The sequence below is a fragment of the Rhinoraja longicauda genome, chromosome 9 (genome assembly GCF_053455715.1).
Source record: "Rhinoraja longicauda isolate Sanriku21f chromosome 9, sRhiLon1.1, whole genome shotgun sequence".
NCBI lineage: Eukaryota > Metazoa > Chordata > Chondrichthyes > Rajiformes > Arhynchobatidae > Rhinoraja > Rhinoraja longicauda.
Genome location: NC_135961.1, coordinates 46,233,424 through 46,251,848, shown reverse-complemented (window position 1 = coordinate 46,251,848; position 18,425 = coordinate 46,233,424). Strand labels below are relative to the sequence as shown.

General features: G+C 41.9%; 1 protein-coding gene across 3 annotated transcripts in view; it reads right to left on the bottom strand.

Moving 5' to 3' along the window:
- tarbp1 (TAR (HIV-1) RNA binding protein 1) overlaps positions 1–18,425 on the bottom strand; it is a 159,331-nt gene that overhangs the window by 67,114 nt on the left and 73,792 nt on the right. For all 3 annotated transcript variants that reach the window (XR_013547647.1, XR_013547648.1, XM_078405386.1), the window contains exons 20-25: positions 17,554–17,674; positions 12,194–12,304; positions 11,628–11,777; positions 5,662–5,748; positions 3,529–3,731; positions 1,575–1,656 (exon numbers count right to left, since the gene is read on the bottom strand). Coding sequence is in view for 1 of the 3 variants with exons in the window: in XM_078405386.1 (XP_078261512.1) it covers positions 1,575–1,656; positions 3,529–3,731; positions 5,662–5,748; positions 11,628–11,777; positions 12,194–12,304; positions 17,554–17,674 (754 nt within the window). In the remaining 2 variants the exon portion in view is untranslated. The remainder of the gene's footprint in view (positions 1–1,574; positions 1,657–3,528; positions 3,732–5,661; positions 5,749–11,627; positions 11,778–12,193; positions 12,305–17,553; positions 17,675–18,425) is intronic.

The window sequence follows — 18,425 nt, the reverse complement described above, 5'->3', positions numbered from 1 at the left end:
GGGTGTTATCTCTACGGAGTTTGCACGTTCTCCCTGTGACCGCGTGGGTTTTCTCCAGGTGCTCAGGTTTCCTCCCACATTCTAAATGTGTAGATTTGTAGGTTAAGTGGCCTCTGTAAATTGTCCCTTGTGTAGGATAGAACTAGAGCAGAGATTGTTGGTCGGTGTGGATTTGGTGGGCCAAAGGGCCTGTTTCCACACTGTATCTCTGAACTAAAACTAAAGGAACAGAAAGCAATGAAGATAGTCTGGAATTATTAAGTATATTTTCAAATGATATAGGCTCACAAAGACATTTAAGGCACATCTTACAGTTGGCATATAAAGTATAATTAATGGAATCAAAGTCATATTGTGAGATAAACATATGACCATGAACTTATATTGACCTTCCTCCCATTGGTGCAGAGCGGCGGCAGAGGGTCCAACAAGATGGCCATCGCCGCCGAGCTGCAGGAGGCTTTGGCTCCACGGTTCGCTCTGCCTGCAGCGCTGGATGCACGGGGCCAAGGTTAGTGGCTTTTCCCTGTCCCCCCTCGCCTGCCCACGGCCACGGGGGACATTCCCCGACCAGCAACTGGTTCACAGGTTGACAGGCCCGCAGGATCGTCAGTTGCGGGAGGGTTGCCCGGCTTGCAGGAGAGGCCCGCAGGAGAAATGAGGCCGCGATCAGTGGCTTTTCCCTGTCCCCTCTCGCCCGTCCAAGGCCCCAGGGGACACTCCCCGCCCGACAACGGGTCCACGGGCCCATAGGATCGTCAGTTGGGGGAGGGCTGCCCGCAGGAGAGGCCCGTGGGAGAAACGGGGCCAAGGTCAGTGGCTTTTCCCTGTTCCGGCACGGTGGCACAGCGGTAGAGTTGCTGCCTTACAGCGAATGCAGCGCCGGAGACCCAGATTCGATCCTGACTACGGGCGCCGTCTGTACGGAGTTTGTACGTTCTCCCCGTGGCCTGCATGGGTTTTCTCCGAGATCTTCGGTTTCCTCCCACACTCCAAAGACGTACAGGTATGTAGGTTAATTGGCTGGGCAAATGTAAAAATTGTCCCTAGTGGGTGTAGGATAGTGTTAATGTGCGGGGATCGCTGGGCGGCGCGGACCCGATGGGCCGAAGGACCTGTTTCCGCGCTGTATCTCTAAACCTAAAAAAATCTAAAGTCCCCCCTCGCCCATCCACGGACCCGGGGGACATTCCCCACCTGGCAACGTGTCCACAGATCAGTAGGATTGCTGGGTCCGCAGGAGAGGATTCCACCCAATGGGGGTTGCCCGTAGGACCGCCCGCAGCAGAGATTTGCACCCAATGGGTGCACACCCGTCTCGTATATTATAAAGTGGTCAAGGTATATTTTTGAAGAACAACTGAGGAAGCTTCATTGATCTCTAATACATTGGGATTTTCTGAAAAAGATATGACAAGTGCCATGTTGGTCTTTCTCTTTATTCACTGCATATTAAATCTAGCTGAGAATTGCTGTCCACAAAGTTAAAATGGGAAAACTTTAATGAAAAATGCACTTTACTATAAAGCAATAATGAAATAAAATTTGGAATATTTCCAGCACCTCGTCTGTACCTCTAGACTGTAGTCTTCCACTGGTTGGAATTTCCCAAAAAAGAAATGGTCCTGAATTCTCTGCCAATTCCTTCCAGCATTCCTTAACATAACAAGACAAAAAAAAAGTTAAGGGATTTACCTCAAAAGACAAAGCTAAAATACAAAACGTACTGTTCAACCTTTCGAAGGATGCTGAAGCCTGACTTATCCATTGTACCACATGTAAAATATGTATATAATTAATAGGAAAATATCACTATTTGAAGAGTGCTTTGTAATCTTCATCACAGGTTTCATGTTCATAATTTTGTAAAGTTCATTATTCAGTCATCAAATGACACTTTGAGGTGATTGAACAAATGAAGGCAATACCCCTTTTGCACAATAAATTGTGAGTAACCCTCTCAATTAACTAGATCACCCAATGGTCAACTTCCCTCCTACAGCTATATTTAAGGAAGCTAGAGAAAGCTCGAGTTCTCCAGAGCTGGAGCTTAGTAATTCCCCAAAGCCTCCCAGGAGGTTGCAGATGGCAGATGCCTCCCAGGAGGCCGCGGAGATGCCAGGCAGCGGATCCCCGCAGCTGGACTCTGGGTCCGAGCTGGCGAGGAGGTCGGGCCGGCATGGAAGTCGAGCCAGCGTTCGAGGTCCAGTAAGGGGTTGCCGGTCAAGGTCGAGGGCGGGCGCCATCAGTCGAGTGCCAGAGGTCGAGTGCCGAGAACAAATGAGGACCAGGTGTGGGAGAACCGCCGAGAGGGAGAACGAAGAACTAAGGGGGACCACAAATGGAATGTGTCAAAAATGGTTTGTGTTAAAATGGGACATTTGAAACTTTGTCGGTGCCCTTTATGTGACGACTCTTTGCATACTCCTTGGGTATGGAAAACAAAGACTTGTCACATGTGACAATAAAGTATTATTCATTCATTCATTCATTCATTCATTCATTCACTCATTCAAGCCAAGAGGAAGAATTATCTTAGATTCCCAAGTGCAGCTTGTAGTAGCCACAATAGAGAAGGCCTGCCTGCCTGCCTGCAGGCTGTTTCTCCACCTGGGAGGCAGAAAACCTCAGAAAGAGGTGGATAAGATATCAAAATATAACTTTTATTTCTCCTCAGCTTATTCTCAGTGCTGAAAGTGCACAGAGCACTAATTTCCCCAGGAAATCGTTTGAAGGAGGTAGACACAAAATAACAAGAGGAGTTGAGTATAGGAGCAAAGAGGTCCTTCTGCAGTTGTATCGGGCCCTAGTGAGACCGCACCTGGAGTACTGTATGCAGTTTTGGTCTCCAAATTTGAGGAAGGATATTCTTGCTATTGAGAGCATGCAGCGTAGGTTTACTAGGTTAATTCCCGGAATGGCGGGACTGTCGTATGTTGAAAGACTGGAGCGGCTAGGCTTGTATACACTGGAATTTACAAGGATGAGAGGGGATCTTATCGAAACATATAAGATTATTAAGGGGTTGGACACGTTAGAGGCGGGAAACATGTTCCCAATGTTGGGGGAGTCCAGAACCTGGGGCCACAGTTTAAGAATAAGGGGTAGGCCATTTAGAACGGAGATGAGGAAAACCTTTTCAGTCAGAGAGTTGTAAATCTGTGGAATTCACTGCCTCAGAAGGCAGTGGAGGCCAAGTCTCTGAATGCATTCAAGAGAGAACTAGATAGAGCTCTTAAGGATAGCGGAGTCATGGGATATAGGGAGAAGGCAGGAACGGGGTACTGATTGAAAATGATCAGCCATGATCACATTGAATGGTGGTGCTGGCTCGAAGGGCCGAGTGGCCTACTCCTGCACCTATTGTCTATTGTAAAAGGCAGCAATTCCGGAGAGAAGGAATGGGTGACGTTTTGGGTCGAGACCTTTCTTCAGAACTTTTGAAGGAGTTGACTATGGAGAACCTGGAACAAATAGCAACAAACTTTTAGAGAAAAGTACATATTTGTATAATTGTCTCCTACTGACCCTGTGGTTTGCTTCTGTCCAACTTGCTCCAGACAGGATTTTATTATTGGTTCCAAAAACTGCAACTCTTCACCCTCCAGTTTAGACAGTAGACATGCCTCCCAAACTTTTTGTAAAGCAAGAAGGGCATACAGTCTCACACTGAAATTGTGGTTCAGACACCAGGGCAATATTACACTCAGTGCCTTCTTCAAATATTGGCCCTAGTTAGTAAAATTGAAAGATCAACAGAATTAGAATAAGCACTGGCCTATTAATAAATATGTATCTCATGAAATATGTGAATGATTCATCACAAGCCACTTCTAATGTAAAAATAAACATGTTTACAATTCATTATTGAATTATTTTTCGAACAAAAATATTGCCTTGCTTTGTCTGTAAAGAATGCAAAGAAACATGTATATTTTAAATGCTAAAAGTAGAGAAACCCAAACCATGCCATTAAGACCATGATTTTTACTTAACAAGGTAACAATGGCCATACTATCAACCCACATTCTCTGAATACTCCTTCTCTGAGGAGGTGTTACATACAATAAATGGCCCCGTAACCTTAATTTCATTCACCGACCCAAAATGTAGTCTGAACTGACACCTTTTTATCACAAAATGAATTTTGGAAATAAACCAGGGGCATTGCCAAATTCCCCTTTTGTCTATTTGGAAAGACTTTCAGGATCCTATTTGAAATATGTTCATTCTTACACTTAAAAATCAATGTGTTTACGGTTCATTATTGATTTATTTTTAAATACAAAAATGTATACTGGGTAGTTAGGTTCAAGCACATCACCGAGCAGCTGGAGAGGGAGGGGGTAGAACCAGAAGTTGCAGCCCACATCAGTGTCAATAACAAGGGGAGAAAAGGGATGATGTCACACAAGCAATTTTAGGAAAGGATTAATAAAGCAAAACCTCTGTAAAAAGCTCCACATTACTTCCACCAGCACCAGCGAGTACAGAAACAGCAAGATGAACGTGTTGCAGGAGAGATGGTTCAAAGGCTTAAGATTTTTGGAATAATGGGTCCAGTTCTTAGAAAGTATGGGGGTGCATAAAAGACAAGGGTTGCCCTTCAACAGATTCAGATCAATGCTTTTATTTAGTGCAGGGTGTGCTGCTGATGTTGTTTAGAATGATGTAAACTGGCTGGGCATATGGTGGGAAGCTGATATAAACTGAAAACTGAAGGCGGAAAGTTAGTTAGAGGTTTTGGAAATTAAAGTAAACAATAGTTTGCTTTTGTTTAAAATAGACAAAAGGGGAAATTGGCAATGCCTACGACATAAAACTAAACGAAACAAGTCTAATGGATAAGGCAGATGAGCTATGAAAATAAAAAAATACCAGATGCTGGAGATTGCGCAGCCTCTGTGGAAAGAGGAACAGTGAACATTTCAGGTTGATGTCTCTTTGTCAGAACTGGGGAAGACAGGATGCAGATGGATGTGGAAATACGATATCATAGCAATTACTGAATCCACACTTAACATCAGTGCAGAAATGGTGGCTCAATATTCCTTATTACAGCATTTTCAGATGAGATGGAGAGGGGAGTAATAAAAAAAGTATGTCCAAAATTGGTTACAAAATCCCTCCCTGATGAGAATATGCTTATTTTGAACAGAATGCAAACAGGACAATGACATCTGTCCTGACAGACTCGAATGTGCTAATTCCCATAGTCACTATGGCAGAAGTAAGGCTGGCCTTCCTGAGGGTGAACCCAGGGAAAATAACTGGGCCAGATGGAGTTGCTGGCCGCGTCCTTAGGAACTACACGGACCAACTAGTGGGAGAGTTCATGGACATCTTTAACCTCTACCCTGTTCTGAGATACCCACCTCCTTCAAGAAGACCATTATCATCCCGGTGCCAAAGAAAATCTCATGCCTTAATGACCTGGTACACAAGATACTGACAATTTGGTGTTTGGCACCGACTGTATTGAATAAGCAGATGGCATCAGAATCAATTTTTGTTTTATTTTTGCTGCAAATGTGACTCCATTTGGTCTCCAGCAGATGTTGTCATCTAACAAAATTACCATCACAATCACCATTCCCATATTTTGTCATGTTACCTCTGGATATCTAACATGAAATTGGCTCTAAAAGTAGAAATATTTACCTTCTCAGAAATGTTCTTAAGTATCACGTTGATGTGAACCAATATGACCAGGAAGGTGCAGATACTAGTTTTTGAATTTTCTGGATTCTGGATAAACACAATAAAAGTAATAAAGCTAGATCACTGAAATACCTATGCATCATAATGAATTACAAATATATATCTTGGAGATATTTAGCATTTTCTACCAGCAACAATCTTCAGTAAAACTTCATAAAAGGGATTCTGCATCCAGAAAGAAAGTCAATTGTTTTTTGACAACAGGTACAGTAATTGTATAGCAAAGTCGAATCTCAACCTGAAAATATAGACAGCTGGCAGGGTCACTGAATAGAGCTGTAAAGGCAGATTTTGCCGTCTCAATGACAGTAAAACCACCTGTATCATTATTATACATTAAAAATTATGGGCTCTTTCAATTTTCAGTAAATACATACCAACCTGAATACCTCAGTGTCGCTGTCAGCAGAAGAGATCTTTAAAACTACATTGATTTTAAGGAAGAAAATCTGTGATCTTCTGAATGGTGTTTGTAAACTATTCTTGCCATAATTACAGCTGAGCAAATTCTCTGCCCCCAGGAAAAAAGTGTGTGGTTTGTAATTCTTTTGATAAAACATTAGAAATTATAATGCATTCTAAATAAAAACTGGTTTTCATTTTTTCTCAGAATAGAGAATTCAGGCGGCACGGTGGCGCAGCGGTAGAGTTGCTGCCTTACAACGCCAGAGTCCCGGGTTCGATTCCAACTACGGGTCCTGTCTGTTTGGAATTTGTACGTTCTCTCTGTGACCCCCTGGGTTTTCTCCAGGTGCTCTGGTGTCCTCCCACACTCCAAAGGCATCCACGTTTGTAGGTTAATTGGCTTCAGTAAAAATTGTAAATTGTCTCTGGTGTAGTGTACAGAGTGATCGCTGGTCATTTTGTGGACTAATACAAATTGGGTTTACTCAATACTTCACATAAAAAGGGCTTCAGAACAAAAAAAAAGATAGCTCAAGTTTTTAAATATAAGGTCAGCTGCCATGATTTTGCTGTGATACAGCAGCCATAACTAACTGTGCATTCAAATTCCAGTGAGGCAAATTCTCATCTTTAGAAATCATAATGTGCTGCATTCAACAGCTGTTAATTTAAACAGGAAGTAGTACCAATTCAGTTATTTTGCTGAAATAGTCACGCAAATTAGGAATACGGCACTGGGTTTCAATTAACTATAAAAGGATTTTTACTTTGAACCATAATTATAACTCTGGAGATTCCTTTTAAAGCTCCACTTACAAAACAAATCCCCACATAATGAGCCTACACTAATTAGAAAAAAATAATGAAACTATCCTTCCTTTTGTGAAATCATTTTACCATTAATCATTTTATTCTGTAATTTTGCTTTTAGGTCAGATGATACTGCAGCAATTATTTTTTTATAACGCAACATCCACACTAATGATCTACTATAATGAGGACAGGTGCATATCTTAGACAAATTATGGTGTGGAGGCATAAATTGGAGAATTAAGGCAGCAGTCAGATAATGAATTGTTAATAGTACCGCACCAAATGGATTCTCTTTTAAAAAAGCACTTTTAATTTGAGAGGATGCCGTCAACAGTAAACCTGCTCTTTCACTGTCCTCTGCCATCAACGCCAATTCTATTAGTCCATCTGAAGAAAGGGTCTCACCCTAAAATGTCATCCATTCCTTCTCTCCATAGATGCTGCCTGCCCCGCTGAGTTACTCCAGCATTTTATAACATATAACATATAACAACTACAGCATGGAAACAGGCCTGTCCGGCCCTACCAGTCCACGCCGACCATTCTCCCTGACCTAGTCTCATCTACCTGCACTCAGACCATAACCCTCCAATCCCCTCCTATCCATATACCTATCCAATTTACTCTTAAATAATAAAATCGAGCCAGCCTCCACCACTTCCACCGGAAGCCCATTCCATACAGCCACAACCCTCTGAGTAAAGAAGTTCCCCCTCATGTTACCCCTAAACCTTTGTCCCTCAATTCTGAAGCTATGTCCCCTTGTTGGAATCTTCCCCACTCTCAAAGGGAAAAGCCTACCCACGTCAACTCTGTCCGTCCCTCTCAAAATTTTAAAAACCTCTATCAAGTCCCCCCTCAACCTTCTACGCTCCAAAGAATAAAGACCCAACCTGTTCAACCTCTCTCTGTAGCCTAAGTGCTGAAACCCAGGCAACATTCTAGTAAATCTCCTCTGTACCCTCTCCATTTTGTCGACATCCTTCCTATAATTTGGCGACCAGAACTGCACACCATACTGCAGATTTGGCCTCACCAATGCCCTGTACAATTTCAACATTACATCCCAACTTCTATACTCGATGCTCTGATTTATAAAGGCAAGCATACCAAACGCCTTCTTCACCACCCTATCCACATGAGATTCCACCTTCAGGGAACAATGCACAGTTATTCCCAGATCCCTCTGTTCCACTGCATTCCTCAATTCCCTACCATTTACCCTGTACGTCCTATTTTGATTTGTCCTACCAAAATGCAGCACCTCACACTTATCAGCATTAAACTCCATCTGCCATCTTTCAGCCCACCCTTCCAAAAGGCCCAAGTCTCTCTGTAGACTTTGAAAATCTACCTCACTATCAACTACTCCACCTATCTTAGTATCATCTGCATATTTACTAATCCAATTTGCCACACCATCATCCAGATCATTAATGTAAATGACAAACAACAGTGGACCCAACACAGATCCTTGGATATTTTGGAGGGAGGGGTTATGGGGAGGGGGAGGGAGGGGGGAAGGGGGGAGGGAGGGGGACCACCCGTTTTCCCAGTACCCCTCTTTCCCCGTTGGGCCCGTCCTCGTAGGGTTTCCATTGTAACCGGGAGGCGGGGAGGGAGGGGGGAGGGAGGGAGGAGGGAGGTGTGGAGGGAGGAGGGGAGGGAAGGGGCGCGGGGAGGGGGGATCCCAACACAGATATTTTCAGTTTCAACCAGCATCTGCAGTTCCTTCCTATATCATTAGACCCCTGGCAAGTATTCCAGACTAAAAGTGAGTGTTCACTAACTGGGCTAGTCAACCCCAGATGACACATATTATTGAGACGGATCTCAAACAATGATGAGCCAGTGTACAGGAAAGAAATTAGAGACCTAAGTAGCATGTTTTCCAATCCACATGATTTCAAACATCAAAATTCTTCACTTCTCCTCACGCACTATATTCTGCTAGTGCCACAAAGACACATACCTATGCCTTTGTCACCGCCACAAGGCTGCGCTCTCAGCCAGTTTGTGGATGACACCACCGTAATGAGCTGGATCTCGAACAATGATGAGACAGAATACAGAGCTTAATAACATACAGTCAAGACCAGGGCCGTCTTAACGCATGGGCCTGATGGGCACTTGCCCGGGGCCCCACGAGCATAGGGGCCCCATGCTGATCTGTGTATGTTAAGTGACTTGCAATAAATAAATACTACTTTAAAAATGTAGGTTCAATAAGTGCTTTTTTCGCAACATTTTCGGTCCCTAAGTGTTTTTTTGGCAACATTTTCCATCCCTAAGTGCTTCTCACAGCGATCTGTAAGTGATTTTCGCAACAATGTAGCACCCTAAGTCCATCGCTAAGTGCTTTTCAGTAAGTGCTTTTCGCCGGCACGACAGGGGGGGGGGGCTGGTAGGGAAAGGGGGGTGGGGGAGAGTAACGGTGGGGGCGACGGGGAGGGTGGGAGGAGGAGGGGCCCCAGTACACTGCTTTGCCCGGGGCCCATAATGCTATAAAGATGGCCCTGGTCAAGACAACAACTTCTTCCTCAAAGTCAGCAAGATGAAGGAGTTAGTTATTGTCTTTATGATGCAGGGTGGAGTACATGATGGAGTCAGCATCAATGAGTGGAGATGCTGGAGTGGAGATGGTCGAGACCTTCATGTTTCATGGTATGAACATCACCAACAAATAATCCTAGTCCATCTACGTGGACACTATGCACAAGAAATCATACCAATGTTTTTACTTTCTCAGAAGACTCAGGAAATTCAGCATGTCTCCAATGTGTCTTACCAATTTCTACAGATGCACGATAAAAAATATGTTATCAAGATTCACCACAGCTTGGTATGCCAACTGCTCTGGCGTTGCCCAAGACTACAAGAAATTGCAGAGATGTGAATGTAGTCCAGGCCATCACGCAAACCAGCCACCCTCCTATCGACTACAACTATACTTCAACACGAGTGATAATAATAAAACAATCAGTGTGAACAATGTTACAGATCACGTCATCAGCAAGTAACTTCATCTTTCATATTGTTGTCCACTCACTCAGACAAATCCACACCTGACGCCTGAAGAGTGTTTCTGATCTACCGGACAGGTGTTTGGGGATTTTTCTTTATTATAAAGAATTCTTCTGTCATCCGCTGTGGAGGTCTTCCTTGGCCTGTCAGTCCCTTTGCGATTCGTAAGCTCACCAGTGCTCTCTTTTTTCTTAATGAAGTTCCAAACAGTTGATTTTGGATGCCACTAATCATATTCTGCCAACTGAAAAAGTTATTGCTTAATCCTGCTTGTTACTTTCTACACATTAATCAACTCTCAACCCCACTACTATATCACCCTATTTTTGCTATCTTAGTTCAGCAACCTTCTGTGAAACCTTATAAAAAGCCTTTTGATAATCCAGATGCACCACGTTAACTAGTTTCCTTCATCTATTCCGTTGGACATATCTTCAGAGATCTCCAATGGATTCATCAAACATGGATTTTCCTTTCATAATATCAATGTTGCTTCTGCTCAATCATATTACTAGTTTCTGGGTGTCTTTATATTCTCATTGGTGCTCTATTCCTGCTCTACCTTGGGAATCAAAGGCTCTGGTGACATTAGCATTTTTTTGCCACCAAGAAGATCCGTCCTCTTGAAATGTTGCAGTCATAGGCGGCACAGTGGCAGAATTGCTGCCTTACAGCACCAGAAACCCGGGTTCGATCCTGACCCAGGGTGCTGTCCGTACGGAGTCTGTACGTTCTCCCTGTGACCGAGTGGGCTTTCTCCTGGTGCTCCGGTTTCCTCCCCTGCTCCAAAGATGCACAAGTTTGTAGGTTATTTGGCTTCTGTAAATTGTAAATTGTCCCTAGTGCATAGGATGATCGTGTTAGTGTACGGGGTGACACTGGGTGGTGTGGACTCAGTAGGCTGAAGGGCTTGTTTCTGTGCTATATCTCTAAAGCCTAACGTTCATCGGATGAAGTTGTTCCCATAGAGCTGTTGGCGTGGGACTGTAGATCCAGTGACAACAAAGCACTGGTGATACATTTACCAGTCACAATTGTGTGCGTATAGGTCAGACCCTGCAAATGGTGTTGGTCAAATGCCACTGGATGCCCTGGCCTACAGACCTCAGGGTCTTCAGCTTGGGAGGTCGCCAAGCAGAGTAATGGCAGGAACCTGGAGGTATTAGTGTTTAGTTTAGATGATGTTACTTAGATGATGTTTAGATGATGTTACTAAACTTATCATCACTGTTACTCATGGCAACAAGTGGCAAATATTGCGTCCTTGGAAAGTTATGAAAACATTAGAAAATAAATTAACTTACTCATTATTAGCTCTTAAAAGATTAAGTGTTTGAAGAATCATATAGTAGCCTATTTCCGACAATTATTTTCCTTTACAGATATGTAACTGGAAGGAATTTGTACTAATGGGTGTGACTGAACTTTTTTTTAAATCAAGTTCAATACTTCCAATATTGGAACATTTACAGCAAAATGAAACAGTTCAGGAAAGTAAATTCAGAAGCATGGACTATAAATTCCTGCATCAGTGAGATTTTGAGTAAAATTGATGTCTTTCAGAATGCACCTGAGTGTTTGTCATGTGTTAGTAAATAGATTACAAGAGTGATGTGAGGAAATAAATAGGAATTATTAGATCTAATCAATACTGCTTTACTTACATAACTGAAGCATTTCCAGAAAGAATCAATAAATTCTGGACATTTCTGTAATACCAAGATGATGAACCATTCGATTAAGTATTTCACAGATGCCTGGTTATCACTCAAGCCAGATCTGAAGACAGTTTCAATAATGCCGATCAGAAATACCTACGAGATAATATTGATGTAGTGTTAACTCAAGCACATGGGAATTTGATCAACAGAATCTCAATTGCAATATGAAAGAAAACTTGTTTAGGCATGACTAAAATAAAAGACATTGTGGAAATTGGCTTTATTCACCACTGACCTAACTGAATCTAATTTGCTTTGCATCAGAATTCTATTCGTGCTTTTAATGAGCAATTATCAATGCTATTTTCTGTATCAATTAAAATCACTAGAGGATAAGAAATCAATTATTTAAAAAGTGGTGTGTCTTCAAAATGGGAATAGCTATGGGAAAAATAAAAAGGGTCATATTCAGATACTAAAATTGGAAAAGATTCAAACTACTTCATGCTTAAATACTTTTAGTCTCATGGTGCACATAAAATACCGCCCCTTGTCTGATAGTACCTTACCTGGTCCATCTGGGGGAGGAGCACGAGCAGTGTTTGCCAAATTCTGTTCTTTAGTCGATGCACCATGGAGTTTATATGATAATGGCCTTTGCTATTCTTCATTTCATCTTCCTGTGAATAGGTCAAATCATATAATTCGGCAATTTCTGGAAATTAAACATTCTTGGTATTTGCACAACAAATCCAAAAAGATAATGGAAACCATTTTGTACCCATTTACAGTGTGAATGATTTTATGAACAGAAAAGACATACAATTACAATTCTACAGTGCCCTCCATAATGTTTGGGACAAAGTCCCATCATTTATTTATTTGCCGCTATACTCCACAATTTGAGATTTGTAATAGAAAAAATCACATGTGGTTAAAGTGCACATTGTCAGATTTTATTAAAGGGTATTTTTATGAACGAATGAATAAGCTTATTGGCCAAGTATGTGCATATACAAGGAATGTGCCTTGGTGCTCCGCTCACAAATGACAACACAAACATACAGTTAACAATTAAGAATAAAGCATAAACACATCAAAACAATAAGAATACAACATTACGGTCTAAACATGTGGGTGAAAATAAACCAGAGCAAAAAATAAACCACAGACGTTGGTAAATGAGTAGAATTACCACCCGTGGGAAAAAGCTATTTTTATGTCTGGCTATGGCTGCTGTGACATAAATGCTATTCATTTATGCATTTATGAAAAAGGTCTTGTGGACAGGTGAGACGAAGATTAATTTATATCAGAATGATGGCAAGAGCAAAGTATGGAGGAGAGAAGGAATGCCCAAGATCCAAAGCATACCACCTCATCTGTGAAACACGGTGGTGGGGGTGTTGTGGCCTGGGCATGTATGGCTGCTGAAGGTACTGGCTCACTTATCTTCATTGATGATACAACTGCTGATGGTAGTAGCATAATGAATTCTGAAGTGTATAGACACATCCTATCTGCTCAAGTTCAAACAAATGCCTCAAAACTCATTGGCCGGCGGTTCATTCTACAGCAAGACAATGATCCCAAACATACTGCTAAAGCAACAAAGGAGTTTTTCAAAGCTAAAAAATGGTCAATTCTTGAGTGGCCATGTCAATCACCCAATCTGAACCCAATTGAGCAAGCCTTTTATGTGCTGAAGAGAAAACTGAAGGGGACTAACCCCCAAAACAAGCATAAGCTAAAGATGGCTGCAATACAGGCCTGGCAGAGCATCACCAGAGAAGACACCCAGCAATTGGTGAATGTCCATGAATCGCAGACTTCAAGCAGTCATTGCGTGCAAAGGATATGCACCAAAATACTAAACATGACTACTTTTATTTACATGACATTGCTGTCCCAAACGTTATCGTGCCCTGAAATGGGGGGGGGGGGGGGGACCTATGTATAAACACTGCTGTAATTTCTACATGGTGATGTATAAAATGTATAAAAATGGCCTTTATTAATATCTGACAATGTGCCCTTTAACAACATGTGATTTTTTTCTATTACAAATCTCAAATTATGGAGTACAGAGGCAAATAAATAAATGTGGGTCTTTGTCACACACATTATGGAGGGCACTGTGAATGTGCTGAGTGAGTGGACAACAATATGAAAGATTAAGTTACTTGCTGATGACGTGATCTGTAACATTGTTCTTTGTCGGCACTTTGTGAAAGGTCACCTTTCAATTCTGAAGAAACTTGACTTACTGGAGTTGTTCCCCAATTCTCTGCTCCCTAAAACTTAACATGTTAAGGTCTGCAGATATTTCAAGTCTTTGCTCTGATGCCATTGTGCCGAAATAAAGCATTTTAAGCACTACTACTGCAAATCATTGAGAATTCAGTGATCCTACACCCTGATTAAACCCTTTATTCTGTTTTTATCCATCCACCTATCCAATCTAATCTTCATCCTACGATGCAGAGCCAATATCACACACAGCAGTCACACAAACATGCTGTTTCAAGTACAAACTTTTCCTCAAGGACCCTGTATGTGCATATGCATTGGGATTTTTGCATGTTTCAGATGGGAATCCTTGACAACGCATTTACTAAATGGCAGACTCCCATTTGCTTGTGAAATAGACTACATGTATGCTCATGACGTACTGACAATCACCTGCAAAACTCACCCAATATTAATGTTATTAAGCATGTAGCTTTTTCACTTCTTGCCAGAGGTGTTAGACTTCAGAATATGGATAAATATCTTAAAGGACTCGTAATTAATCTACTGATTTACAAACATGTTGCCAGGACTCTCTGACTCCAAGATTCCACTGACTTACAATTGAAATAGTTTTTTTTAAATTGGATAAGTACACGGATAGAAGAGATTTTTGAAGGGATATGGGCCAAATATATGCAAATGGGATTAGTTTAGTTAGCCATCTTGTCAGCATGGATGAATTAGAATCATACCACACAGAAACAGGCCCTTTGGCCCAACTCATCCATGTTGACCAAGATGCTCCAAATAATGGGCGGCTAATGGGCGGCACGGTGGCGCAGCGGTAGAGTTGCTGCTTTACAGCGAATGCAGCGCCGGAGACTCAGGTTCGATCCTGACTACGGGTGCTGCACTGTAAGGAGTTTGTACGTTCTCCCCGTGACCTGCGTGGGTTTTCTCCGAGATCTTCGGTTTCCTCCCACACTCCAAAGACGTACAGGTATGTAGGTTAATTGGCTGGGTAAATGTAAAAATTGTCCCGAGTGGGTGTAGGATAGTGTTAATGTACGGGGATCGCTGGGCGGCACGGACTTGGAGGGCCGAAAAGGCCTGTTTCCGGCTGTATATATATATGATATGATATACCCTTGTTTCGCCCAAATCTCACAAAATCTTTCCTATCCATGTACTTGTCCAAATGCCTTTTAAATATTGTTATTGTATCTGCCTTAACTAGTTCCTCTGATAGCTCGTTCCATTTACCCACTGCATGAAAAAGTTGCCCCTCAGGTTTCTATTCAGTATTTCCCCTCTCACCTTAAACCTATGCCCTCTAGATCTTGATTGGGAAATCATTCACTCTATGCATTCCTCTCATGATTTTCCACATCTGCATTAGATCACCCCTCAGCTTCCTGCGCTCCAAGAAAAATTCTCCCTATAGTTCAGGTTCTTGGGTCCAAACAACATCCTCGTAAATCTTCTCTACACCCTTTCCAGTTTAATGGCATTTTTTCTTTAGCAGGGTGATCCTCTTTTAGGGAACAATGTACTTATACTTCTAGGTATCACAAAATACTGGAGTAACTCAGCAGGTCAGGCAACATCTCAGGAGAGAAGGATACCTTCGATTTGTACCAGCATCTGCAGTTATTTTCCTACACTACTTCTACTTCTAGATCCCTCTGCTCCACCACATTCACTAGGGCCCTAATGTTCACCGTGCAAGTCCTGCCATGGTTTGACTTCCAAAAGTGCAACACCTCACACTCATCTTAATTAAACTCCATATGCCTTTCCTCGGTCCACTTGCCCAGCTGATTAAGATCTTGATAACCATCTTCATGTCTACGATACCTCATATTTTAGTGTCATCTGTAAAACTTATTTATCATGCCTTGTACATTCTCATCCAAAGCTTTGATACAGATGACAAACAGCAATGGGCCCAGCACCGATATCTGAGCCACATCATTGGTGACAGGCCTCCAGTCCGAAGAACATTCTTCCACCACCACCCTCTCTTGCTACCATGAAGCCAATTCTGCACCCAGTCAGCTAGCTCTCCCTGGATCCCATGCGATTTAACCTTCCAGAACAGCCTACTATGCAGAACCTTATCAAAGGCCTTGCTGAAGTCCATATGGACTACCCGCGTTAACCTTTCTGGTTACTTTTTTTAAAAACTCAATCATATATGATCTCCCACCCACAATATCATGCTTGATATCCCTAATAAACCCCTGTGTATCCAAATAAGCATGTAGATCTTACCCCTTATAATCCTCTCCAGTAACTTTCCTACTGCAAATATTAAGCTTACTGGTCTATAGTTCCAAAGTTTTTCATTGTAACCCTTCTTAAATAGAGGCATTAACCACCCTCCATTCTTCTGGCATCTTACCAGTGTTCAATGATGATTCATATCTCTCAGTCAAGGCTCCTGCCATTTCTTCGCCAGATTCCCAGTGTCCTTTGATATATCTGGTCAGGTCCAGGATATTTAGCTACCTTTATATGTCCAGTACCTTCCTCAACTGTAATACGACTATCCACAAAAGTCATGCTAACTGAAATTAAGCATGCAGGTAAGGGCAGGCAGTGAAGAAAGCTAATGGCATGCTGGCCTTCATTGGACCCTGGTGAGACCACACCTGGAGTATTATGTGCAGTTTTGGTCTCCTAATTTGAGGAAGGACATTCTTGCTGTTGAGAGAGTGCAGCGTAGGTTCACCAGGTTAATTCCCGGGATAGCGGGACTGACATATGTTGAAAGAATGGGTCGACTGGGCTTGTATTCAATGGAACTTAGAAGGATGACAGGGGATCTTATAGAAACATATAAAATTCTTAAGAGATTGGACAGGTTAGATGCAGGAAAAATGTTCCCCATGTTGGGGGAAGTCCAGAACCAGGGGTCAAGTTTAAGAATAAGCGGTAGGCCATTTAGGACTGAGATGAGGAAAAACGTTTTCACCTAGAGTTGTGAACCTGTGGAATTCTCTGCCACAGAAGGCAGTGGAGGTCAATTCTCTGGATGTTTTCAAGATTTAGCTCTGAGGGCTAATGGAATCAAGGGAAATGGGGAAAAAGCAGGAACAGGGTACTGATTTTGGATGATCAGCCATAATCATATTGAATGGTGGTGCTGGCTCAAAGGGCCAAATGGCCTACTCCTGCACCTATTTTTCTATGTTTCTGTTAATACTTCATTAACTTACGTTTGGCCAAAGGGCCCGTTTCCATGAATCTATGAATCTATAATCAAAATTCAAATGGATATTGTTAATCTCTCCCATTCTCCAATTGCACTGATGGTCTGAGAATTTAAGACGTAATTAGAACCCCGTTATAGCCTTATTTTCCCCTCCAAGCCAGGTTCTCCATTTGTTTCAAATATGTGCTATATGTCAAGAATGCTTTATAATTCACCTCTGACTGTTTAATTCTTTGAAGACAAGCTCTTAATATAAAATCATGGAAGTTAAAGAAAAATGTTCCAACAATAACATATTCTGTAAAGAGATCAGATATTCTCATCATCTCCTCTGTTCTGGAAGAGTTCTGCTATGCTGTTAAACCACTCTACTTCCTACTGAGATCCCTAGTACAGTGCTTTGTAAAGAATCATTATTACTGGTAAAAATGTCATGTCAATACAATGTACAGCAGAATTGTGCAAGGTAAAAAAACTTACTTTCTCAAGAAGTTTTTTGACCAGATTCTCCATGAATTTCTTGTGCAACAAATTTGATCCATTCAATTGACAGAGGAAGTTAATGGCCCAAATCCGCACAGATTGATCATCGCGGTTTTCACTGCAAGGTAGTGAATTGGGGGAAAAAAACTTTTTTAAGATGATTTATAAAATCTTGCTAATGGTTGAACAGGACACTGCAGATACTGGGATCAGGAGCAAAGAAAGAGGTGCTGCTGGAGGAACTCAGCAGGTCGGATAGCATCTCTGGAGGGAAATGGGCAGTCAACATTTGGGATAGCGACCCTTTATCTGGATCAGATGAAAGATCGCAAAGATCCCTCCACAGATGCTGCTCAACCTGCTGAGTTCCTCCAACAACTCTCCTTTTTCTGTTCTTGATAATAGTTTATAAAATTATTACTTTTTAAATAATCAATAATCATGATAAGAAAATCATAAAACCTATTTATCTGAAAGCAGTTATATTTTGTTTTGTTTTCATGGGCCAAGCACCAATATGTAATTTGTGTACCCATATGAGTGACCAACCCTTAGGTGCCTGCTCTTAGCATTCCAACTTGGCTGGTAGAAAATTGACACAAATATTCTATGCAATCTCCAATATTACATGTGTGGAGCTGGAGAAGATAGGCGAGGCTCTCAATAAATATTTCTCCCCTGTTTTTTTAACCACGGAGAAAGACATGAAGAAGAGAAAACTTGGGAAAGTTAATGGTGATATCTTGAGGGTAGTCCATATCACAGTAAAGTGTGTGCTGTATACCTGAAAAAGAACGAAGGTAGATAAATCTCTTGGAACTAATCAGGTATGCCCAAGGGCACTGTGAGAATCTAAAGAAGAAATTTCC